Source organism: Periophthalmus magnuspinnatus, chromosome 12 (genome assembly GCF_009829125.3).
Source record: "Periophthalmus magnuspinnatus isolate fPerMag1 chromosome 12, fPerMag1.2.pri, whole genome shotgun sequence".
Classification (NCBI taxonomy): Eukaryota; Metazoa; Chordata; class Actinopteri; order Gobiiformes; family Gobiidae; genus Periophthalmus; species Periophthalmus magnuspinnatus.
Genome location: NC_047137.1, coordinates 18,249,218 through 18,274,398, shown reverse-complemented (window position 1 = coordinate 18,274,398; position 25,181 = coordinate 18,249,218). Strand labels below are relative to the sequence as shown.

General features: G+C 47.8%; 1 protein-coding gene across 1 annotated transcript; it reads right to left on the bottom strand.

Moving 5' to 3' along the window:
- Positions 1-1,021: 1,021 nt before the first annotated feature.
- ttll12 (tubulin tyrosine ligase-like family, member 12) lies at positions 1,022-20,273 on the bottom strand. The gene is given in 16 exon segments (XM_033976351.2): positions 1,022-1,180; positions 1,639-1,777; positions 3,070-3,138; positions 3,212-3,293; positions 3,756-3,907; positions 8,933-9,044; positions 12,924-13,002; positions 13,005-13,065; positions 13,067-13,106; positions 14,754-14,870; positions 15,971-16,047; positions 16,322-16,455; positions 16,554-16,713; positions 17,236-17,434; positions 19,167-19,300; positions 20,003-20,273. Coding segments are annotated over 16 exon segments (1,881 nt in total). The 5' UTR covers positions 20,177-20,273; the 3' UTR covers positions 1,022-1,028.
- Between the last annotated feature and the right edge of the window lie 4,908 nt (positions 20,274-25,181).

The following is a 25,181-nucleotide window of genomic DNA, read 5'->3' as shown; positions in this document are numbered from 1 at the left end:
AACCCTCTCTGCTGGTGCGTTCACACCGGGGCGTCAGGAGTGTGGAGTTTACATGTAAAGTCTATGGTCTATGTCTTTAAAGTATTTGATCTGTGTCAGACTCATTAACATGTGAAGCTCTGTCTCCCACAGGAGACTCTCTGATGTTCTGTCCAAGTGTAAAAGTTCATTATCATATGGGACAAAAGTCTCTGATTTGTGTCTTTGTCGTTCTGGGATAAAACAGCAGAGCTCAGGTCGGTTGGTTGTTTAGACTTGGATTTAGACGGAGAGGAGCTGGGGGAGGACGGGAGGAGGATTTGTCCTTGGACAGAGACACAAAAACAGAGTCACGGCCATTTGGGATAAACTCCCCCCCCCCCCCCCCCCCCCTCCCTCTCCCTCTCCCTCCTCCCCCCCTCTCTCCCTCCCTCTCCCCCTCCCTCTCCCTCTCCCTCCTCCCTCTCTCCCTCCCTCTCCCCCTCTCTCTCGTCTCTTACACTCTGTTCAGACACAGACACATCAGTATAAACAGATTCAGATTCATTTATGTGACTTTTCTCTTTTCTTGTGACTGGGGACGATTTATACAAAAACAAACTGAATCTTTAGAACTGAGATCCAAAGCAAAAGTTGAAAAGCAAAATATTTTTATTTGGTAAAAATCGTTTACATTTTTAAACAGGGATGATGTTTTTTCATCCAAGTGATGAAACAAAGAGCCCGACGAGGAGCTGAGGGACCTGGTCCAGTCCCGGTCCAGTCCCGGTCCAGTCCTGGTCTAGTCCTGGTCTAGTCCCGGTCTAGTCCTGGTCTAGTCCCGGTCCAGTCCTGGTCTAGTCCTGGTCTAGTCCCGGTCCAGTCCCGGTCCAGTCCCGGTCCAGTCCTGGTCCAGTCCGGTCCAGTCCCGGTCCAGTCCTGGTCCAGTCCGGTCCAGTCCCGGTCCAGTCCTGGTCCAGTCCGGTCCAGTCCCGGTCCAGTCCCGGTCCAGTCCCGGTCCAGTCCGGTCTAGTCTGGTCTAGTCCGGTCTAGTCCTGGTCCAGTCCGGTCTAGGCGATGGTGGTGACGGGACAGTCCTGGGGCTGGTCCAGGATCAGCGTCTGGACCATGTGGTTGTAGAAGTCGGGGTGATACAGACACGCACGAGCACAGTCAGGACTGAAGTTCACCTCCAGGATCTGAGGACACATCACTCGCTCTCCTGAACGAGGGAGGACAAAGAGAGGGGGAGGGAGGGGTGAGGAGGGGGAGAGAGGAGAGGGGGAGAGAGATAAAGGGGTACAAAAAATAGGAGGAGGGGGATAAAGGACAGAAAGGAGGGGAAAAAGTAAGACAGGAGAAAGAGGTGGAGGTAAAAAGATGAAGAGAGGGGACAGGGACAGAGGGAGGAAAGGGAGGGAGAGAAAAGAGGGGGAGGGGAGAGAGAGACAGGCAAGCATGGAGGGAGGGAGGTTACTTATGTTAAATGTGTTTTTTAGAAAATTTAAAATAGTTAAAAATCCATCTGACACACGGGGAGGGCATCTGACACACAGGGAGGGCATCTGACACACAGGGAGGGCATCTGACACACAGGGAGGGCATCTGACACACACAGGGAGGGCATCTGACACACGGGGAGGGCATCTGACACACACAGGGAGGGCATCTGGCTCTCACCTCTGGGTCCCGTGCTCCACTTTAACATGAGGTCGACGGCGTAGATGGCCCGGGACGAGGGGTGTGGGTGGAGCCCAAATGGAGGCGGGCGCGAGGAGGCGGCAGAGAAGAGCTCCCGGAAACTCTGGAACAACTGGAGCTACAGAGGGACAAGGACCGGGTTTAGACCGGGTTTAGACCGGGTTTAGACCGGGTTTAGACCATGTTTAGACCGGGTTTAGACCGGGTTTAGACCGGGTTTAGACCGGGTTTAGACCGGGTTCAGACCGGGTTCAGACCGGGTTCAGACCGGGTTCAGACCGGGTTTAGGGCTGGGGTTAAACTGGGAAGGACTGAACCAGGGACTAGGACTTATGTTTAGGCCTGATTTAAACTAGAGCTACAGCCCGGACTAAACCAGGACTAAACCAGGACTAAACCAGGACTAAACCAGGACTAAACCAGGACTAAACCAGGACTAAACCAGGACTAAACCAGAACCAAGCAAAAAATATAATTTGGACTACAACAAGGAATTCAGCCAGTTCGACCAGGACTAAAACTGGACTAAACCAGGACTAGACCTAGGTTCACACGATCAGTGCCAGTTTAGTTAGAACCTGGTCTAGTCCCGGTTCAGTCTCTGGTTCTGTCCTGGTTTAGTTCCGGTTCAGTCCCGGCTTAGTCTGGTTTTAGTCTGGTTTTAGTCTGGTTTTAGTCTGGTTTTAGTCTGGTTTTAGTCCTGGTTCAGTCTTGTTTTAGTCTTGTTTTAGTCCTGGTTCAGTCTTGTTTTAGTCTGGTTTTAGTCTGGTTTTAGTCTGGTTTTAGTCCCGGTTCAGTCTGGTTTTAGTCTGGTTTTAGTCTGGTTTTAGTCTGGTTTTAGTCTGGTTTTAGTCTGGTTTTAGTCCCGGTTCAGTCTGGTTTTAGTCTGGTTTTAGTCTGGTTTTAGTCTGGTTTTAGTCTGGTTTTAGTCTGGTTTTAGTCCCGGTTCAGTCTGGTTTTAGTCTGGTTTTAGTCTGGTTTTAGTCTGGTTTTAGTCCCGGTTCAGTCTGGTTTTAGTCTGGTTTTAGTCTGGTTTTAGTCTGGTTTTAGTCTGGTTTTAGTCTGGTTTTAGTCTGGTTTTAGTCCCGGTTCAGTCTGGTTTTAGTCTGGTTTTAGTCTGGTTTTAGTCTGGTTTTAGTCTGGTTTTAGTCTGGTTTTAGTCTGGTTTTAGTCTGGTTTTAGTCTGGTTTTAGTCCCGGCTCAGTCTTGTTTTAGTCCTGGTTCAGTCCTGGTTCAGTCCCGGTTCAGTCTTGTTTTAGTCCTGGTTCAGTCCCGGTTCAGTCTTGTTTTAGTCCCGGCTCAGTCTTGTTTTAGTCCCGGCTCAGTCTTGTTTTAGTCCCGGCTCAGTCTTGTTTTAGTCCTGGTTTAGTCTTGTTTTAGTCCTGGTTCAGTCCCGGTTCAGTCTGGTACCTCGATGTTCTTCCAGGGATACTGTGGATACTGCTTCTCAAACAGAGGAATGAACTCATCGTAGTGAATCTGGAACAAAAACATTCAAAATATAAAATGACTCTAAACCTGACGTGTCTCTGGTCTGCGGCGCCGCGCTCACCTGTTTGAGCTGCACGCCGTCAGCGTAGTTCATCACAGTGAAGTGTTTCTCATAGTCGTCAAAATGATCCAAAGAAAATTCTCTGAAAAAAAAAAATATGTATATACACAACAAACTCACATATGAGGTTTAGTGTCACGATACTAAAATTTAAAAGTTGCAGAGAGAGAATTGGAGCCAGAGTCGATGGAGCAGGAAGTGCACCATGATCACTTCCTGTTTGAACGCGGCGGCGGCAGGTCAGCGACGTCCATTTATATAAACAGTCTATGATCGATACTCAATCCCGATACCACGATGACAAAGACTCTTTAGATACTGAGCTGTTCAAGTTTAAATGTTGTACTTTGTGTTCTATTCTGTGTGTGTTACGTGTGTGTTTCATGTGTGTTACGTGTGTGTGTTACGTGTGTGTTACAGTGTGGACATTCAGACACAGGCTCCTCATTTTTAAGAGCTGTGATGACGTGAGTCCGAGCTCATCAGAGAGCGCCGTGCAGGATGTTTGTGTAAATATATTCGAGTTCTGCCTGCACATTTGTACCTGTTGGCGAAGCGCAGCCAGAACACGTTGTAGGTGAAGAGTCTGAGCGGCTGCACCGACCTCAGCATCAACATGTATCTGATGTCAAACTTCACCAACCCCACCTCCTCCCGATGGAACAGGACCGGCTCCTCTATGTACTTACACACCACCTGCAGAGAGACGGGGTGAGGCGGGGTGAGGCAGGGGTGAGATAAGATAAGATAAAATAAGATAAGCCTTTATTAGTCCCACAGTTAAAGAACAGCAGGAAAATGATACATGCAATAAAACAAGATAATAGATAATAAGGGGTGAGACCAGAGGAGAGAGGAGAGGAGAGAGGAGCAGAGGAGAGACCAGAGGAGAGATGTAGGTTCTTTCTCTCGAAAAAAGCCGAGTCCAAATATAAGGTTCCACAGGTTTATTGAAGTGTACTGATGAACAGAGGTGACTTTATCTCACAGATCACGTGTCTCAGTCGTTGGGTCCAGTTGAGATGGACCAGACCAGTTCAGTGACAAACAAGTGGCTCTGAATCTAAAGACGCAACAAAGCCCCAGATTCCGGACCTGACTCTGACCATAGAAGGGAGTGAGACGGGATCCGAGCTCAATCTGGCATCTGGCTCCTCTCTCAAAGGTCATCCTGACATTCGCTTACAAAACATTTCACAACATCTTTTGCACAGAGTCCAGGAATTTGAAAACACCCACAGAGACCAGAGGAGAAACCAGAGGAGAGACCAGAGGAGAGAGGAGAGACCAGAGGAGAGACCAGAGGAGAGAGGAGAGACCAGAGGAGAGAGGAGAGACCAGAGGAGAGACCAGAGGAGAGACCAGAGGAGCAGAGGAGAGACCAGAGGAGAAGAGGAGAGACCAGAGGAGAAGAGAAGAGACCAGAGGAGAGAGGAGAGACCAGAGGAGAGACCAGAGGAGAGAGGAGAGACCAGAGGAGCAGAGAAGAGACCAGAGGAGAGAGGAGAGGAGAGAGGAGAGGAGAGAGGAGAGACCAGAGGAGAGAGGAGAGGAGAGACCAGAGGAGAGACCAGAGGAGAGAGGAGAGACCAGAGGAGAGACCAGAGGAGAGACCAGAGGAGAGACCAGAGGAGAGACCAGAGGAGAGACCAGAGGAGAGAGGAGAGACCAGAGGAGAGACCAGAGGAGAGACCAGAGGAGAGAGGAGAGGAGAGACCAGAGGAGAGACCAGAGGAGAGAGGAGAGGAGAGACCAGAGGAGAGACCAGAGGAGAGACCAGAGGAGAGACCAGAGGAGAGACCAGAGGAGAGACCAGAGGAGAGACCAGAGGAGAAAGGAGAGACCAGAGGAGAGACCAGAGGAGAGAGGAGAGACCAGAGGAGAGAGGAGAGACCAGAGGAGAGACCAGAGGAGAGAGGAGAGACCAGAGGAGAGAGGAGAGACCAGAGGAGAGACCAGAGGAGAGACCAGAGGAGAGAGGAGAGACCAGAGGAGAGAGGAGAGACCAGAGGAGAGAGGAGAGGAGAGAGGAGAGGAGAGACCAGAGGAGCAGAGGAGAGACCAGAGGAGAGACCAGAGGAGCAGAGGAGAGACCAGAGGAGAGACTAGAGGCGAGACCAGAGGAGAGAGGAGAGACCAGAGGAGAGAGGAGAGACCAGAGGAGAGAGGAGAGACCAGAGGAGAGAGGAGAGACCAGAGGAGAGACCAGAGGAGAGAGGAGAGACCAGAGGAGAGAGGAGAGACCAGAGGAGAGACCAGAGGAGAGACCAGAGGAGAGAGGAGAGACCAGAGGAGAGAGGAGAGACCAGAGGAGAGACCAGAGGAGAGAGGAGAGACCAGAGGAGAGAGGAGAGACCAGAGGAGAGACCAGAGGAGAGAGGAGAGGAGAGACCAGAGGAGCAGAGGAGAGACCAGAGGAGAGACCAGAGGAGCAGAGGAGAGACCAGAGGAGAGACCAGAGGAGAGACCAGAGGAGAGACCAGAGGAGAGAGGAGAGACCAGAGGAGAGAGGAGAGACCAGAGGAGCAGAGGAGAGAGGAGAGTGTATTGTCGGGTTTTATGAACAGTACATAAATATATTACATCACTTATAAAACGTTGTTTCCTGTACATTTTCGTTCCTCGTGATCGAACAAAACTCAGACACAACGTTACATTTTGGTCAAGGCCACATTTCCTCAGTCGCCTCCTTCACACGAGGAGAAAGACGCCGTTCAAAACACCGGTGTAATCTCACTCCACCGTAAACTCTACATTTTTTATACGGCGCCTCAAACCCGACGGCAGAATAAAGATCTACAGAGCGACCCCTGACCCCTGACCCCTGACCCTCTGCTCCTTATCCAACAGAACAGAAACACTGCAGCACTACATCAAACCGGTGTCTTGATTTACGGCGAGATAAATATCACCAGGACGCCACGTGAACCAGCGACGACTGACGGGCGCAAAACGAACGGCCACGGTCTGGTCATTTAGATTAAAGCCACAACTCAGGAATGTGACTCCCCCGACTCTGAGAGGAGCAGAAAACATAAAACACTCACCTCCTTCCACACACACACACACAGAGACACACCCCCACACACCCCGACACACACACACACACACACCCCCACACACACACAGACACACACACCACACACACACACACACACACCCCGACACACACACCACACACACACACACACACCCCGACACACACACCCCCACACACCCCGACACACACACACACACCCCCCCCCCCACACACACACACACACACCCCGACACACACCCCCACACACACCCCCACCCACCCCCACACACACACACACACACCGACACACACACCCCCACACACACACAGACACACACCGACACACACACACACGATGAAGCTGTCAACATGCAAATCTCAGGACTCTCTTCTGTGCTTTCTGGAGATTCATTGTTCATTTAAAACTCTTCTGACTTTACGTTTCAGACTCTTCGTGTTTCAGACTCTTTATGTTTCGTCTTAAAGCGTCTCTTTAATACTCTGAAGTGCGTCATTATTATGTAAAGGGTGAATCTATTTTATATTTTATTATTATTTTATTACCATTTTACTTCTTTGTCATTACATTTAAAGTTGATTTATTCTGACCTCAAGAGTTTTTTGTACTTTTATTTATGACATTTTTACAAGTTTTATTCTTAACAATACGAGTGTTTATTGAGAATGTAATTTATTTTGTTTATAGGGGGTTAATCGTGCCTTTGTTTATGCCTGAATGTTCCACAGAGTTTGGTACAAAGATACAGAGTGTTTGACCTTTGACCTTTTATGGACTGTTCTATATCTATGTTTATGTGACATGGAAATCACAAAGTTTTCACAAAGACAAATATGACTAGACCAGAGGAGAGAGGAGAGGAGAGACCAGAGGAGAGACGAGAGACCAGAGGAGAGAGGAGAGACCAGAGGAGAGACCAGAGGAGAGAGGAGAGACCAGAGGAGAGAGGAGACCACTTGTCGACCTCCTCCTCACAGTTTTTCTGCTTCCCTGAGCAGGAGCCACATCCATCACTGTGGTCGTCTTTTCTTTCTCTCCGTCTCCTCTTTTATTCTTTCAGCTCCAAACGTTCAGTTTGTGTTTGTGTCTCTATTTTTTAACCTCAGTGAAGACGTCGGGTTTAAAGTCGTCGTGTTTTTCATGTGTTTTGTAACAATGAGCTGAAACCTCGAATTAGTCAAAATAAGAGAGAACACAAATGAACAAGGATCAACGTTTCTCTCCTCCTCCTCCTCTCCCTCTTTCAATCCTCTGTCCTCCCCCTCTCCTCTGTCCTCCCCCTCTCCTCTGTCCTCCCCCTCTCCTCTGTCCTCCCCCTCTCCTCTGTCCTCCCCCTCTCTTCTCTTTCTCAGACCAAACCACCTTCTGTCTCCGTCTCTCAAACTGGACAACCCCCCCCTCCCCCCTTCCCTCCTCTCTCTCTCTCTCTCTCTTCCTCCCTCCATACTTTTGTCATATGTTGCTGTCGTTCATACATTTGCCGTGTTCTCTCTCTCTGCTTGATGATCCAGTCCAAATTGTTACAGATGTGTCTTCCTCTCCCCCTCCCTCTCTCTTTGGCGTGTTCTCTCTCCCTCCCTCTTTGGCGTGTTCTCTCTCCCTCTCTCTTTAGCGTGTTCTCTCTCTCCCTCCCTCTTTGGCGTGTTCTCTCTCTCTCCCTCTTTGGCGTGTTCTCTCTCTTTGTCTAATGATCCAGGTTTGTTGTAGATATTTTAGGTAAGACACTGCAGTTAGTGTCAAAAGTGAAAAGCGGCACGAGCCTTTGTCAGATCCTTTAGTCTCACAGGAGGTGACTGTGTGTTTTATTTCACACGTCTGTCGTTTTATTTCACACGTCTGTCGTTTTATTTCACACGTCTGTCGTTTTATTTCACACGTCTGTTTGATCGTCCTTGCCTGTTCTCTGATGTGGAGGTGTTTCTTCTCTGGGCTGGGGGGCTAATGTAGATTATACTTGATTAGATTAGATTAGATGAGCCTTTATTGTGTGAGAGACAAGGAAACTCATGCCACATAGAGACAGACACACACAGACACACACACACACACACACCCACACCCCGACACACACACACCCACACATTAATGCAGTTCATAAGAAAAACAACCACTCAACATTTGATAATATTGCACCATTCCCATAATTAGCATATTTGGCACATTCCCTGGGGCCTAAAAGTGTAAAGGTGAGTATTGCACATTCCCTGGGGCCTAAAAGTGTAAAGGTGAGTATTGCACATTCCCTGGGGCCCTTGGGGAGGGGCTCAGTGTTTAAATGTGTTTAGTCCATCGCTCTGGACTGGGACTGTTTGTTCACTGGACCAAACGTAATAAACAAGAGACAGTCTGGTATGTTCTGTTTTTATTTTACACATCGTTTACACAACAGGTCATTGCTGATGTGTGTCTTTCTCTCCTCCCTCCATACTTTCATCATATCGTGCTCTCGGTCATACCTTTGGCGTGCTCTCGTTCTCGTTCGTACCTTTGGCGCGCTCTCGGTCATACCTTTGGCGTGCTCTCTTTCGTACCTTTGGCGTGCTCTCGTTCGTACCTTTGGCGTGCTCTCGTTCGTACCTTTGGCGTGCTCTCGTTCGTACCTTTGGCGTTTGGCGTGCTCTCAGTCGTACCTTTGGCGCGCTCTCGGTCGTACCTTTGGCGTTTGGCGTGCTCTCGTTCGTACCTTTGGCGTGCTCTCTCTCTGTCTGATGATGCAGTTCAGGTTGTTGCTGATGTGCGTGTCCAGGCCGCGCGCTAAGTTCCAGGGTTTACAGATCCAGTGATTGTCTTCACCTCTGGAGCAAAACAAAACAGAAAAAATAAAGATTATTCAGATAAAAACCTGAGACAGAACATCACCGAGACGTTTAAACTCGGCTCTTAAACATCATTTGGATCACGGTGTCACTCGTTCTTGGGAGAGATCTCTAAATTACTCAAACATGGACGACACCTGAAACATCCAGGCAGGTTTTTGATGAGAGAACCACATGCTAACAGCGCACCTCCTCCTCTTTCTCTCCTCCTGTTGTGCTCAAGGATCGTTCTGTGCATCTTTATCGTCGGTTACAGCAAAACAGGGTCGAGTTTAAGGTCGAGTTTAAGGTCGAGTTTAAGGTCGAGTTTAAGGTCGAGTTTAAGGTCGAGTTTAAGGTCGAGTTTAAGGCAGCGTCCAGTAAAAAATAAGTGAGTAGTGAAGAGTATGTCAAGTAATAAAGCTTCTGAGGTGCAGTACAAATACATATATATCTTTGAGACTGAAATCATACAGGTTTTGAATATTGTCATGTAATCACCATCTTTATTCTACAGTTTGAGCTCTATGTCCTAACACTGAAACTATGTTAAAGGAAACATCGTAAAACGTGAATTATGGGAGACAGTTGGTGCTTTGCAGAAACTCCTTTACCGAGTTAAGGCAACAGTGTAGGAGGTGAATCATGTCGACTGACGAGCACCATGTCCTAACACTGAAACTATGTCAAAGGCAACACTGTGCGATATGAATTATGTGAAACTGTTGGGGTGTGTGGACGCTCCTTTACAGACACAAGGAGGTCAGATGAGATCACGTTCTAAAAAAACCCACAATAGGTAAAATCCGCGTACTTTTTACAATTATTCTCCATGTTTCAGCTGTAAAACCCCTCACCACACACTTTATACACTTTTCTCACACAGGCGTTAACATTTTCTCACATTTCTCTCTCGTTTAAACTCTCTCAAAGTTCAAACATTCGTCGGCGTCTTTGTCGGTGCAGAACGTTTCATCGACATTGTGGGTTTTGTCGGGGAGAAAACAAATTGGACGCACGACACAATGGTCTACAGTCCAACAGCCAATCAGGACGCACGACACAATGGTCTACAGTCCAACGGCCAATCAGGACGCACGACACAATGGTCTACAGTCCAACAGCCAATCAGGACACACAACACAATGGTCTACAGTCCAACAGCCAATCAGGACGCAGGACACAATGGTCTACAGTCCAACAGCCAATCAGGACGCAGGACACAATGGTCTACAGTCCAATAGCCAATCAGGACGCAGGACACAATGCACGTTCATACACAGTGAAAAAAAAAAAAAAGAAAGACGCAAAATTGTTATAGTGAGGGATCCCTGTGTACCAGCGTTTTTATACGACTAGAAAACTGGGGCTTAAACATAACAAGATGACACACACACACACAGACACAGACACACACACCCCCACACAGACACACACACAGACACACCCCGACGCACACAGACACACACACACACACACACTGCCTCCTGTTAAAATTAGACATAAGTTGTTTATAAGTAATTGTCAAACATCTTTGGATTATTCTTTCCATCACGTCACAAACAGGAGATGTGTGTGTGGAAAGACACTGAGCTGTTTAAAATGAGGAGGAGAGGAGGAGAGGGAGGAGAGGAGGAGAGGGAGGAGAGGGAGGAGAGGAGGAGAGGGAGGAGAGGAGGATAGGAGATGTGTGTGTGGAAAGACACTGAGCTGTTTAAAATGAAGAGTCAAAATCACGTGTCTTAATGATGTGTGTAAGTGTCATGTGTTAAAGAACGTGTCATGAGACTAAATAAAAGACCACCGTGAGAGAGGAGGAGGAGGAGGAGAGGAGGAGGAGAGGAGGAGGAGAGAGGAGGAGAGAGGAGGAGAGAGGAGGAGAGAGGAGGAGAGGAGGAGAGAGAGAAGCACCTGAGACTAAATAGAGGCCAGGTGAGGTCTTGTGTAAGTGCCACGTGTCTTATCGTCTTAATCATTAACTCGTCTGTACAGATATGAACATGTTTCTTCTGGGGTCACTGAAGTCACAGTAAACACAACACGTATGTTTATCTGCTCTGAGAAACATACATGTGGAGGGTCAAAGGTCGTGTGACGTAACTTTACACGAGTCCACAAGACGAAAACAGGTCAAAGTGTAAATGTCACATGCATTTATGTTACATGAAGAATCATAATCACGAGAGGAGGAGAGGAGGAGAGGAGGAGAGGAGGAGAGAGAGGAGAGGAGGAGAGAGAGGAGAGGGAGGAGAGAGGAGAGGAGGGGAGGGAGAGAGAGGAGAGGAGGGGAGGGAGAGAGAGAGGAGAGGAGGGGAGGGGAGGGAGGGAGGAGAGGGAGGAGAGGAGGAGAGGGAGGGAGGACGGGAGGGGAAGGGAGGAGAGGAGGAAAGAGAGGAGAGGAGGGGAGGAGGAGAGGAGGAGAGGAGGGGAGGGGAGGAGGAGAGGAGAGGAGGGGAGGAGGGAGGGAGGAGAGGAGGGGAGAGAGGAGAGGGAGGAGGGGAGGGAGAAGAGGAGGAGAGGGAGGAGCACCGAGGAGGCAAAGACTCGAGGCTCCATTTTCTCTGATCAGAGCAAAAAAAAGTCTAAGCCTTGAGTCTCTTTGGTGAACAGCTCGACGAGGACAGAGTTTTCTTGACACCCTCTCTCCTGCTCCTCCCTGTCTCTCTCTCCTGTTTCTCTCTTCCTCCCCCTCCCTCTCTCTCTCATACCTCTTCTCTGTCTGATGTTCATGTTTTGTTTGCTACATCTCTTTCTCTCCTCCTCCCTCTCCTCTGATGGATTCAAGATATATATTGAAGTTATGTTTCTTAATCTCACTGTGCATCTTAAAGGTGATGTAATGTTCACTCTTATTATATTTATTATACTCATTATATTAATTATATTCATTATACTTATTATATTTATTATATTAATGATGTAATCTGCACTAATGTCTGTTCTTGAGTTTTTCAGGACCTCACAGGTCCAGGTCAAAACCTCGTCCTTGAAACATCTTGGGAGGATGTTTGTGCAAAAGGGAAATGACTCGAGAAATGAAGGAATGGAATGTATTTTTATACATACTCTTATACTCTCCTCCTCCTCTCTCTCTTTCTCCCCCTCTCTCCCCCTCTCTCTCTCATACCTCTTCTCTCTCCCTTTCTCTCCTCCTCTCTCTCTCTCTCTCTACTCCTCCCTCCCTCTATCTCTCCCCCTCTCCTTCTCTCTCTCATACCTCTTCTCTCTCCCTCCCTCTCTCTCTTCTCCTCTTCTCTCTCTCCTCCTTCTCTCTCTCATACCTCTTCTCTCTCTCCTCCTCCTCCTCTCTCTCTCCCCCTCTCCTTCTCTCTCTCTCTCTCCTCCCCTCTCCTTCTCTCTCTCCTCCCCTCTCCTCCTCTCTCTCCCTCCTCTCTCTCTCTCCTCCTCTCTCTCCCCCTCTCCTTCTCTCTCTCATACCTCTTATGTCTGATGTTCATGTTTGTTTGCTACATCTCTTTCTCTCCTCCTCCCTCTCTCCTCTCTCCTCCCCTCTCCTTCTCTCTCTCATACCTCTTCTCTCTCTCCTCTCTCTCCCCCTCTCCTTCTCTCTCTCATACCTCTTCTCCCTCCCTCTCTCCTTCTCCTCCTCTCTCTCCCCCCTCTCCTTCTCTCTCTCATACATCTTCTCTCTCTCCTCTCTCTCCATCCTCTCTCTCCTCCTCTCTCTCCTCCTCTCTCTCCTCCTCTTCTCTCTCCCCCTCTCCTTCTCTCATACCTCTTCTCTCTCCTCCTCCTCTCTCTCTCTCCTCCTCCTCCTCCTCTCTCTCCTCTTCTCTCTCTGTCTGATCTTTCTTTCACTCGCTACCAGTGTGATCCTCATAAAAAGGACAAACCCACAGACTCTAAATCGTCTCTTACCTCTGGGCTCTCGTCTGGAAGCAGCGGACGAACTGCGGCAGCTCCGTCTGGAGGTTAAAGGTCAACGGGAGCCAATCAGATTTACCCTGCGGGACACGGCGGCGAGGCAGTCCTTCACCGTGAGGAGACTCTCGCACGGGAAACTGGTTTAGTATGACGTGAGGCCGCTGTTCACTCAGGGTCCTGCAGGGGGAGGGAAGAGCATCAAACTCTGGTGTAGGGCTCCATCTACAGCAGCAGAGGGAATTACCACGGGGGAAAAATAAAGAAAATAATTGCGACGAGCTGTTAAGGAACACGATTTAACACCTTTAAAACGAGTCTGGTGACGTTTAATGAACAGAAAGAGCTCGTCCTGTGTGTTTATCTGTGGGTTTTGGTCTGTAACTTGGTCTTGACAACTTTCGCTTTGACATTTCATGATTTAGAACTTAAAATAACGCCCGAGTAAAAACACAGATGTGATTTGACAGACGCAGTTCACCATCTACTGGCAGCACAGGGTATTACCACGGAGAAAACGGTTAAATACGAGCGCGATTTGAGGCGTAAAACAAACCTGGAGATGTGCTTCAAAACTGCACAGGGCTTCTATCTATGACGTCACAATCCAAGGAATTTTCAAACTGTATCGGCTGGAGCTCTCTCCCTCTCCTTTCTCTCCTCCCCCCCTTGTAACTCTTCTGTCTCCTCCTCCCTCTCTCATATCTTTTCTCTTTCTTCTCTCCTCCTCCCTCCTCTCTTGTACCTTTTCTCTCTCTCTCCCTTTCTCCCTCTCTCCTCCTCCTCTCTTTCCTCCTACTCTCCCCTCCTCTTTCCTCCCTCTCTCTCCCCTCCTCTCTTTCCTCCCTCTCTCCCATCCTTCTCTTCTCCTCCTCTCTCCTCTCTCTTTCCTCTCTCTCTTCTCCTCTCCATCTCTTTCCTCCTCCCTCCCCCTCCCTCTTTCCTCCTCCTCTCCCCTCCCTCTCTCCTCCTCCCTCTCTCCTCCCCCCTCTCTCAGTTAAACCTCTCTCTCCTCCTCTCAGTTAAACCTCTCTCCTCCTCCCTCCCTCTCTCCTTCTCTCAGTTAAACCTCTCTCTCTCTCCTCCTCTCAGTTAAACCTCTCTCTCTCCTCCTCCTCTCCTCTCTCCTCCTCCCTCCCTCTCTCCTCCTCTCAGTTAAACCTCTCTCTCCTCCTCTCAGTTAAACCTCTCTCTCTCCTCCTCCTCCTCTCCTCTCTCCTCCCCTCCTCTCTCAGTTAAACCTCTCTTTCCTCCCTCCCTCTCTCCTCCTCTCCTCCCTCTTTCCTCCTCCTCTCCTCTCTGTTAAACCTCTCCCCTCCTCTCCTCTTTCCTCCTCCTCTCCTCCCTCAGTTAAACCTCCCTCTCTCCTCCTCCTCCCTCTCTCCTCTCCTCCTCCTCTCCTCTCTCTGTTAAACCTCCCTCCCTCTCCTCCTCCCTCTCTCCTCCTCCTCTCCTCCCTCAGTTAAACCTCTCTCTCTCTCCTCTCTTCTCTCCTCCTCCTCTCAGTTAAACCTCTCTCTCCTCCTCCTCTCCTCTCTCCTCCCTCTCTCCTCTCCTCTCTCTGTTAAACCTCCCTCTCTCCTCTCCTCCTCCTCTCCTCTCTCTGTTAAACCTCCCTCCTCTCCTCCTCCCTCTCTCCTCCCTCTCTCCTCTCCTCCTCCTCTCCTCCCTCAGGACTCGTGAATGGGACTTTCTTCATATTGATACTTGCTCAAACGAGGATCTTGTTTTGATTCTAGTTTTAGTATCGATTATAATGTGATTTTCCAGACTCCCCTCCTGAAAAGTGACACAGTGCGTCTTTAACTCGAGGTTAATGAGTCCGACCTGAAGTCTTTGATGTGGTCGTAGGCCCAGATGACGTCGGCCTCCTCCTGGTTCTGCGTCAGCTCAAACTGAGGGTGTGTCAGGTTATTACTGACCTGAGAGAGCTCGGAGTACACCCTGAAACACACGAGTACAAGTACTTCAAATACAAGTACTGTGAAATACAGCAGTAACGTGAAATAAAACCCCAGGATCATGTAGAGGGTTAATACGAACATTTAAGACCAGAATGAGTCTGAAGAGACAGAGAGAGGACAGAGTTTATCAAAAAAACATCTCATAATAAAAAAAATAAAGAAAATAAACTAAAAACAAACTCAAAATAACAAAAAAACAACTACTAAAAATAAAAATAAAAAAATAAAATAACAAAAAAACCCTCAAAATAATAATAAAAACTAGAAAACAAATAAAAATAAACTCAAAATAACAAGAAAAATAAAAAATAACAAAAAAACCCCTCAAAATAATAATAATAAAAAACTAGAAAATAAATGAAAATAAACTCAAAATAACTGAAAAAATAAACAAAATAAAAACTAAAAACAAACTCAAAATAACAAAAAAAAAATTCAAAATAACAAATAAAAATAACAAATAAAAATAACAAAAAAAACTCAAAATAATAATAATAATAAAAAACTATAAATAAATTAAAATAAACTTAAAAAAACCAAACTCAAAATAACTGAAAAAATAAAGAAAATAAACTAAAAAAAAACAAACTCAAAATAACAAAAAACAATCTCAAAATAACAAAAAAAAAAAAAAAAAACTCAAAATAACAATTATATACATAAATAAATAAGGTTATAATAGGTTAGGCAGGTTAGCTCTTTCCATTTATATAAACAGTCTGAATGTGTGGTGTGTTTTGTCTGAGTTCAAGCCCAAAAACACATTTTTCTCTTGGGACACAGGCTCTTATCTGTGTGCAGTCTGCTCGTCGGAGGAGGTGGGGGAGACGTTCAGGGTCGGGGGCTGCGGAGACATATTTATACTGAAAATTGTCAACGGGGTCAAGGGTCAGCGGTCAGGAGAGAGGCTCTGAAAATAGTCCCGTGAGCTCGGTCTGACGCCGTTTGAGTTCTCAGACAATCTTAAAACTCTTTGAGCGGCGTTTGCTAATGTGTGCGTCGTGTCGCCGTGGTAACTGCTGAACATTCCACCATAGACACGCATGTACCGTTTATCAGCAGCGTTCTGTGAGCTCTTACTTGAGAACTTTGTCCCGGGGAACGGTGAAGGGCTCCACCTCGACTGGAAGCTGCTCTTTGTTTTCTCGAGCGATCGCCTGAAAAACACAATTTCACAGCCCAAAGTTTAGGCTGAGTTTTGATAAAAATGATCGTGTTTGTGTCTCTATAGTTCTCGAATAAAACTTCAGAGGGAAAATGAGAAGAAACGACTAGAACGTGGTCAAAGATCTGAACAGTTTGGAGAACAGGGCGGATTTAAAGAAGATTCAGTCCAGTCTGATGTTCAGTTTGTTTTAATCTACAGCTGCTCCTCATGTTTGGAGCAGACACTGGACTCTGGAGGACGACACTGGACTATTTTTGACGTACCAGATAGTATTCGTCCGAAGGCTCTGTCGTTTCACTGCTGACGTCATCGAGGTCGGCAGGTTTCCATGGCAACAGTCGACATTTCCTCATCAACGGGTTTGTCTCCCCGTAAGCGAAGTCCCTCGTCACCTCGTCTAAAAAGGCCAAAAAAAAACACGTGGGTCAGCTCTGTCCTCTTATATAAACGGTCTGTGGTCCACGTCTCGGTCTGTGGTCCGCGTCTCGGTCTTACCGCCCTCGTCCAGGTCCTTCAGGGGCCAGAGGACGGAGTAAGCGACCTGCTCAGGGACGCAGAAGAAAGGGGCCAGTCCACAGGACGGAGAGTCCGAGTGCTGCACCTGAGACCCGAACTCGTCCATGATGTACCACACAGGAACCTTCTCCTCTGCAGACTGAGAGGGGAAAGGAGTCAGATGCCCTCCCATCCTCCTGTATCCCTGTGGATAGAGGAGGAGGGGTCCAGTCTCGGTCCAGTCCCGGTCCAGTCTCGGTCCAGTCTCGGTCCAGTCCCGGTCCAGTCCCAGTCCAGTCCCAGTCCAGTCCCGGTCCAGTCTCGGTCCAGTCCCGGTCCAGTCCCAGTCCAGTCCCGGTCCAGTCCCGGTCCAGTTCCTGTCCAGTCCCGGTCCAGTCCCGGTCCAGTCCAGTCCCAGTCCCTGTCCAGTCCCGGCTCAGTCCCTGTCCAGTCCCTGTTCCAGTCCTGGTCCCAGTCCCAGTCCAGTCCCGGGTCCAGTCCCTGTCCAGTCCCTGTCCAGTCCCTGTCCAGTCCCTGTCCAGTCCCGGTCCAGTCCCGGCTCAGTCCCGGTCCAGTCTCGGTCCAGTCCCTGTCCAGTCCCGGTCCAGTCCCGGCTCAGTCCCTGTCCCAGTCCAGTCCCGGTCCAGTCCCTGTCCAGTCCCAGTCCAGTCCCAGTCCTTACCCCCTGTGCCAGTTGGTAGGTCTGGTTGTACTTCCACATCTCCTCCAGGACTTCCTCCACAGACTCTGGATCAGGGACCTCTCCGTGAAAGTCCAGCCCCATGAGAGCTGCCATCCTGGGCATGAGGCCGGGCACCTCCTGGAGCTGCTGCCGGGCGTAGGGCGTCCGGTACGTCCAGGCGTGGTCCACCAGGAACACACTGAGCACAGGCAGAGACCGGGGTTTAGGCAAGACCCCGGTGTAGTCCTGGTGTTATACATGATCTAGAACACAGTAATGAAACCCTGTGTGTCAGATGCCCTCCCGGTGTGTCAGATGCCCTCCCATCCTCTCATTTATACAGATTATATTCCTCCATATTTGCATGACACTTGATTAAAACTAAAAGTGATTTCTGACAAAATCTTGAGTAAAACTAAAAGTACATTTAGTTTGGCCGCTGTTAGCATTAAGAACTTTCAGTAATTTATGGCACGATGTTAAATATTTACTTTAAAAACAGTGAACTTTAGTCCAGAGAGAGGAATTCAACCTCACGCAGACCAAAGAGACTCACAAAAACACACCGGAGCTTTTGTTTCATTCACACGTTTGAATAACTGAAAGCTGGATGTTTTTTGTTTTATTACTTTGCTCTTAAACCCTGTGTTAAATACTGTGTGTTACAGACACTGAGCTGAACTTGTTCCTCTGTAAAAATGCGACACATGTTTATTTTAGGATGTCCACACTGGAACCTGCTGCTTTGGTCACATGACGGGGGGATTCATCTTTCGGTTTCGTGTGGTAATCCATCTTTTCAGTGACTGCAGCGTGTTTTTAGTGACGTATTCAACCTTCAAACTGTTCACGGCGTTTCCATTTATGACCTTGTACAGTGTGTAAATTTAGACCCGTCCTCTGTAGACAGGACCTTTCTTGGGGTAAAAGTCCTGGACGGCTCCTTTGTACTGAAGGATATGTGGAGTAATACAGTTTGTTAGTTGCATCACATACACATATATCAAAATACTGAATGTATATTAGTTTGAATAAAGCTTTTTAGGTGCATTTTATACATTTATATCAAAACACTGAACTCATGTCCTTTGAATGTTGTTTAACGAGCACCATTTTTGTACTAAATTTTGAGCACTGGTTTGACACTTTAAAGGAGGACGATTATAATGAGTGAATAGTTTCAGTTAAAGACAACTCTGTGTTCTGATTATGGGAGGCAGTTGTTTTGCAGAAACTCCTTTACAGAGAAAAGGCAGAGGAGGAGACTCAAGGCCAAAGGACCAGTGCAGTCGGGGACGTCCCAGAGAGAGAGAAGAGAGGAGAGAGAGAGAGAGAGAGAGGAGAGAGAGAGAGGAGAGAGAGAGAGGAGAGAGAGAGAGAGAGAGAGAGGGAGAGGGAGAGAGAGGTCAGAAGGAGGAGCCAAAGCGTCAGCCTGTTCAACATAATATTTGCATATTCATGTTGTATTTTATCCCCCGAGTCGAGGGAAAGGCAGACAGAGCGACTGCTGCACACACACACCCACACACACCCCCTCTCACTCACACACACACGTACCCCCCCCCCCCCCCCCCCCACACACACACACACACACACACACACACGTACCAACTAATAATAAATCTTACATAGAGTTGTTTTAAACACTGACGTCCTTCAGTTTTAGTTTGTGAACTATGGCTCTACCAGGGGAATTATTAAAACTAAACTTTTCATTAAACCAAAATCAAAAGCCAAACTGGAATTTAAAACCTGCAGAATATGACCTAAAAAGAAACTATTTAAAAAGATTTTTTTTACTATTTAATTAAGCACTTTGTGACCCATGTCTGTGAAAGGTGCAGATGAGCCCGGGTCCGTCTGCGTCGTTCCCAAAGCCGTTTCTCCTCCTCCACATCTCCTCACGGTGTGTTTAGTCACAGACGCCTCACCTGTTTGGGTCATCTCTCCGCAGCCCGCTCTCCCGCGTCACCACGACCTTTGACCCGATGATGCGACAGGGCGTGTCCTCTTCAGAGTCTTCCTGAACCTGCACGATCCCAAACACCTCTCCGGCGTCGAAAACCTGGAACACAAAACAAGAACACGAGAACCACAGTTTATATGAAGGGACACAGCCGACCCGCCGCGTTACAAACAGGAAGTGATGGTGAGCGCGGCGCCATCAACTCATTTTGGTCTTTAAAAGTTTGGAGGGACGGTTATGTGATGTCATCAAGTGGGAGTTTTCACGTTAACTCCTCCTTTTACCTTTAGTTCAGTCGAGATAAGAGACAACTCCAGGACTGAAATGATCCAAATGATTCTAGAAATGAAGGTGTGTGGAGTTTAAAAACACAGTGGAGCACTTCCTGTATCACCACATGATGACATCACAGGGTGGAACAGAGTGTTTTCAGTTTGAGAGAAGAACTCAGTCTAAATCTGCAGAGTTTGTTTGTGTTAAACATTTGAGAATGAAACAAAAAAACACAACTCCAGGTCTGTTTGACATGAGGAAACACAGAACAGTGTGATCTGAGGTAAACGTGGCTCGTCTTATTCTGGCTCGTTTAGACTCTTCTGGCTCGTTCTGGCTCTTGTTATTCTGGCTCCTCTGACTCCTCTGGCTCTTGTTATTCTGGCTCCTCCTAACTCTTGTTATTCTGACTCCTCTGTCTCCTCCCGCTCCTCCGGCTCCTCCGGCTCCTCTGACTCCTCTAGCTCTTATTATTCTGCCTCCTCCCGCTCCTCCTGCCTCCTCCCGCTCCTCCTCTCCTCGGCTCACCTCGTTGCTGATCTTGTGCTGCAGACTCCTCCAGTAGACCCGGGGTAGTCCCGCCGCCTGCAGCGCGGCCGAGTGAAGAGCCTCAAACTCGGCGTAGGCCTCGGGCTGCTCCCGGTGCCTGTCCCCGTTCACCTCCGCGGGGCTGTCGGGCGGCGGGGGGTTTGTTGTTGACATGTTTCACACCGGCGAGACTCACGTGGACCCAACCCGGAAGTGAGCGCAGGAGCGGTGCATTGTGGGTGGGTTTTATTTAAAGGGACAGACTCACAATAACACGAGGCCCAGAGAGACAACAGACAGAGAAATAAACCGACAGGACTCAGACAGGACCGACTTTAACACGGATTATTTCACTTCTGTAAAGTAAATATCAACTGGTCACGTGCTCACGGCGCCAGGAGCAGTGACATCACTGTCACCACAAGAGGGCGCTGCTACATTAAAATACATGAATAAATAAAAATAAAAATAAAGTCACGACAAGTGGAATCAAAAATCAAACAATCTATGTCCCATGTGGGGCATTAACAGCAACACATGACATATTTACACCAGGACTAAACCAGGACTAAACCAGGACTAAACCAGGACTAAACCAGGTCTAAACCAGGTCTAAACCAGGACTAAACCAGGACTAAACCAGGACTAGACCAAGTCTAAACCAGGACTAAACCAGGACTAAACCAGGACTACACCAGGACTAAACTAGGACTAAACCAGGACTACACCAGGACTAAACCAGGACTAAACCAGGACTAAACCAGGACTAAACCAGGACTACACCAGGACTAAACTAGGACTAAACCAGGACTAGACCAGGACTAAACCAGGACTAAACCAGGACTACATCAGGACTAAACTAGGACTAAACCAGGACTAAACCAGGACTAAACCAGGACTACACCAGGACTAAACTAGGACTAAACCAGGACTAGACCAGGACTAAACCAGGACTAAACCAGGACTAAACCAGGACTAAACCAGGTCTAAACCAGGACTAAACCAGGACTAAACCAGGACTAAACCAGGACTAGACCAGGACTAAACCAGGACTAAACCAGGACTACAGCAGGACTAAACCAGGTCTAAACCAGGACTAAACCAGGACTAAACCAGGACTAAAGCTGAACTAAACAGGACTAAACAGATCTAAACCAGTTCTAAACTACGACTAAACCAGGACTAAACTAGGACTAAACCAGGTCTAAACCAGGTCTAAACCAGGACTAAACCAGGTCTAAACCAGGTCTAAACCGGACTAAACCAGGTCTAAACCAGGACTAAACCAGGACTAAACCAGGACTAGACCAAGTCTAAACCAGGACTAAACCAGGACTAAACCAGGACTAAACTAGGACTAAACCAGGACTAAACCAGGACTAAACCAGGACTAAACCAGGACTAAACCAGGACTAACCAGGACTACACCAGGACTAAACTAGGACTAAACCAGGACTAAACAGGTCTAAACCAGGACTAAACCAGGTCTAAACCAGGACTAAACAGGACTAAACTAGGACTAAACCAGGACTAAACCAGGTCTAAACCAGGACTAAACCAGGTCTAAACCAGGACTAAACCAGGACTAAACTAGGACTAAACCAGGACTACACCAGGACTAAACCAGGTCTAAACCAGGACTAAACCAGGTCTAAACCAGGACTAAACCAGGACTAAACTAGGACTAAACCAGGTCTAAACCAGGTCTAAACCAGGACTAAACCAGGTCTAAACCAGGTCTAAACCAGGACTAAACCAGGACTAAACCAGGACTAGACCAAGTCTAAACCAGGACTAAACCAGGACTAAACCAGGACTACACCAGGACTAAACTAGGACTAAACCAGGACTACACCAGGACTAAACCAGGACTAAACCAGGACTAAACCAGGACTAAACCAGGACTACACCAGGACTAAACTAGGACTAAACCAGGACTAGACCAGGACTAAACCAGGACTAAACCAGGACTACATCAGGACTAAACTAGGACTAAACCAGGACTAAACCAGGACTAAACCAGGACTACACCAGGACTAAACTAGGACTAAACCAGGACTAGACCAGGACTAAACCAGGACTAAACCAGGACTAAACCAGGACTAAACCAGGTCTAAACCAGGACTAAACCAGGACTAAACCAGGACTAAACCAGGACTAGACCAGGACTAAACCAGGACTAAACCAGGACTACAGCAGGACTAAACCAGGTCTAAACCAGGACTAAACCAGGACTAAACCAGGACTAAACCAGGACTAAACCAGGTCTAAACCAGGACTAAACCAGGACTAAACTAGGACTAAACCAGGTCTAAACCAGGTCTAAACCAGGACTAAACCAGGTCTAAACCAGGTCTAAACAGGACTAAACCAGGTCTAAACCAGGACTAAACCAGGACTAAACCAGGACTAGACCAAGTCTAAACCAGGACTAAACCAGGACTAAACCAGGACTAAACTAGGACTAAACCAGGACTACACCAGGACTAAACCAGGACTAAACCAGGACTAAACCAGGACTAAACCAGGACTACACCAGGACTAAACTAGGACTAAACCAGGACTAGACCAGGACTAAACCAGGACTACACCAGGACTAAACCAGGACTAAACCAGGACTAGACCAAGTCTAAACCAGGACTAAACCAGGACTAAACCAGGACTAAACCAGGACTAAACCAGGACTAAACCAGGACTAGACCAGGACTAAACCAGGACTAAACCAGGACTACACCAGGACTAAACTAGGACTAAACCAGGACTAAACCAGGACTAAACCAGGACTACACCAGGACTAAACTAGGACTAAACCAGGACTAGACCAGGACTAAACCAGGACTACACCAGGACTAAACCAGGACTAAACCAGGACTACAGCAGGACTAAACCAGGTCTAAACCAGGACTAAACCAGGACTAAACCAGGACTAGACCAGGACTAAACCAGGACTAAACCAGGACTACAGCAGGACTAAACCAGGTCTAACCAGGACTAAACCAGGACTAAACCAGGACTAAACCAGGACTACAGCAGGACTAAACCAGGTCTAAACCAGGACTAAACCAGGACTAAACCAGGACTAGACCAGGACTAAACCAGGACTAAACCAGGACTACAGCAGGACTAAACCAGGTCTAAACCAGGACTAAACCAGGACTAAACCAGGACTAGACCAGGTCTAAACCAGGACTAAACCAGGACTAGACCAGGTCTAAACCAGGACTAAACCAGGTCTAAACCAGGACTACACCAGGACTAAACCAGGACTAAACCAGGACTAGACCAGGTCTAAACCAGGACTAGACCAGGTCTAAACCAGGACTACACCAGGACTAAACCAGGACTAAACCAGGACTAGACCAGGTCTAAACCAGGACTAAACCAGGACTAAACCAGGTCTAAACCAGGACTACACCAGGACTAAACCAGGACTAAACCAGGACTAGACCAAGTCTAAACCAGGACTAAACCAGGACTACACCAGGACTAAACTAGGACTAAACCAGGACTAGACCAGGACTAAACCAGGACTACACCAGGACTAAACCAGGACTAAACCAGGACTAGACCAGGTCTAAACCAGGACTAAACCAGGACTAGACCAGGTCTAAACCAGGACTAAACCAGGTCTAAAACCAGGACTAGACCAGGTCTAAACCAGGACTACACCAGGACTAAACCAGGACTAAACCAGGACTAGACCAGGTCTAAACCAGGACTAAACCAGGACTAAACCAGGACTAAACCAGGTCTAAACTAGGACTAAACCAGGACTGAACCAGGACTACACCAGGACTAAACCAGGACTAAACCAGGTCTAAACCAGGACTGAACCAGGACTACACCAGGACTAAACCAGGACTACACGAGGACTAAACCAGGTCTAAACAGGACTACACCAGGACTAAACCAGAACAGAACCAGGACTAAACCAGGTCTAAACCAGGTCTAAACCAGGACTAGACCAGGTCTAAACCAGGACTAAACCAGGACTAAACCAGGACTAAACCAGGTCTAAACTAGGACTGAACCAGGACTACACCAGGACTAAACCAGGACTACACGAGGACTAAACCAGGTCTAAACCAGGACTAGACCAGGACTAAACCAGAACAGAACCAGGACTAAACCAGGTCTAAACCAGGTCTAAACCAGGACTAGACCAGGTCTAAACCAGGACTAAACCAGGACTAAACCAGGACTAAACCAGGTCTAAACCAGGACTAAACCAGGACTAAACCAGGACTACACCAGGACTAAACTAGGACTAAACCAGGACTAGACCAGGACTAAACCAGGACTAAACCAGGACTACACCAGGACTAAACTAGGACTAAACCAGGACTAAACCAGGACTAAACCAGGACTACACCAGGACTAAACTAGGACTAAACCAGGACTAGACCAGGACTAAACCAGGACTACACCAGGACTAAACCAGGACTAAACCAGGACTACAGCAGGACTAAACCAGGTCTAAACCAGGACTAAACCAGGACTAAACCAGGACTAGACCAGGACTAAACCAGGACTAAACCAGGACTACAGCAGGACTAAACCAGGTCTAAACCAGGACTAAACCAGGACTAAACCAGGACTAAACCAGGACTACAGCAGGACTAAACCAGGTCTAAACCAGGACTAAACCAGGACTAAACCAGGACTAGACCAGGACTAAACCAGGACTAAACCAGGACTAAACCAGGACTAAACCAGGTCTAAACCAGGACTAAACCAGGACTAAACTAGGACTAAACCAGGTCTAAACCAGGTCTAAACCAGGACTAAACCAGGTCTAAACCAGGACTAAACCAGGTCTAAACCAGGACTAAACCAGGACTAAACCAGGACTAGACCAAGTCTAAACCAGGACTAAACCAGGACTAAACCAGGACTAAACTAGGACTAAACCAGGACTACACCAGGACTAAACCAGGACTAAACCAGGACTAAACCAGGACTAAACCAGGACTACACCAGGACTAAACTAGGACTAAACCAGGACTAAACCAGGTCTAAACCAGGACTAAACCAGGTCTAAACCAGGACTAAACCAGGACTAAACTAGGACTAAACCAGGACTACACCAGGACTAAACCAGGTCTAAACCAGGACTAAACCAGGTCTAAACCAGGACTAAACCAGGACTAAACTAGGACTAAACCAGGACTACACCAGG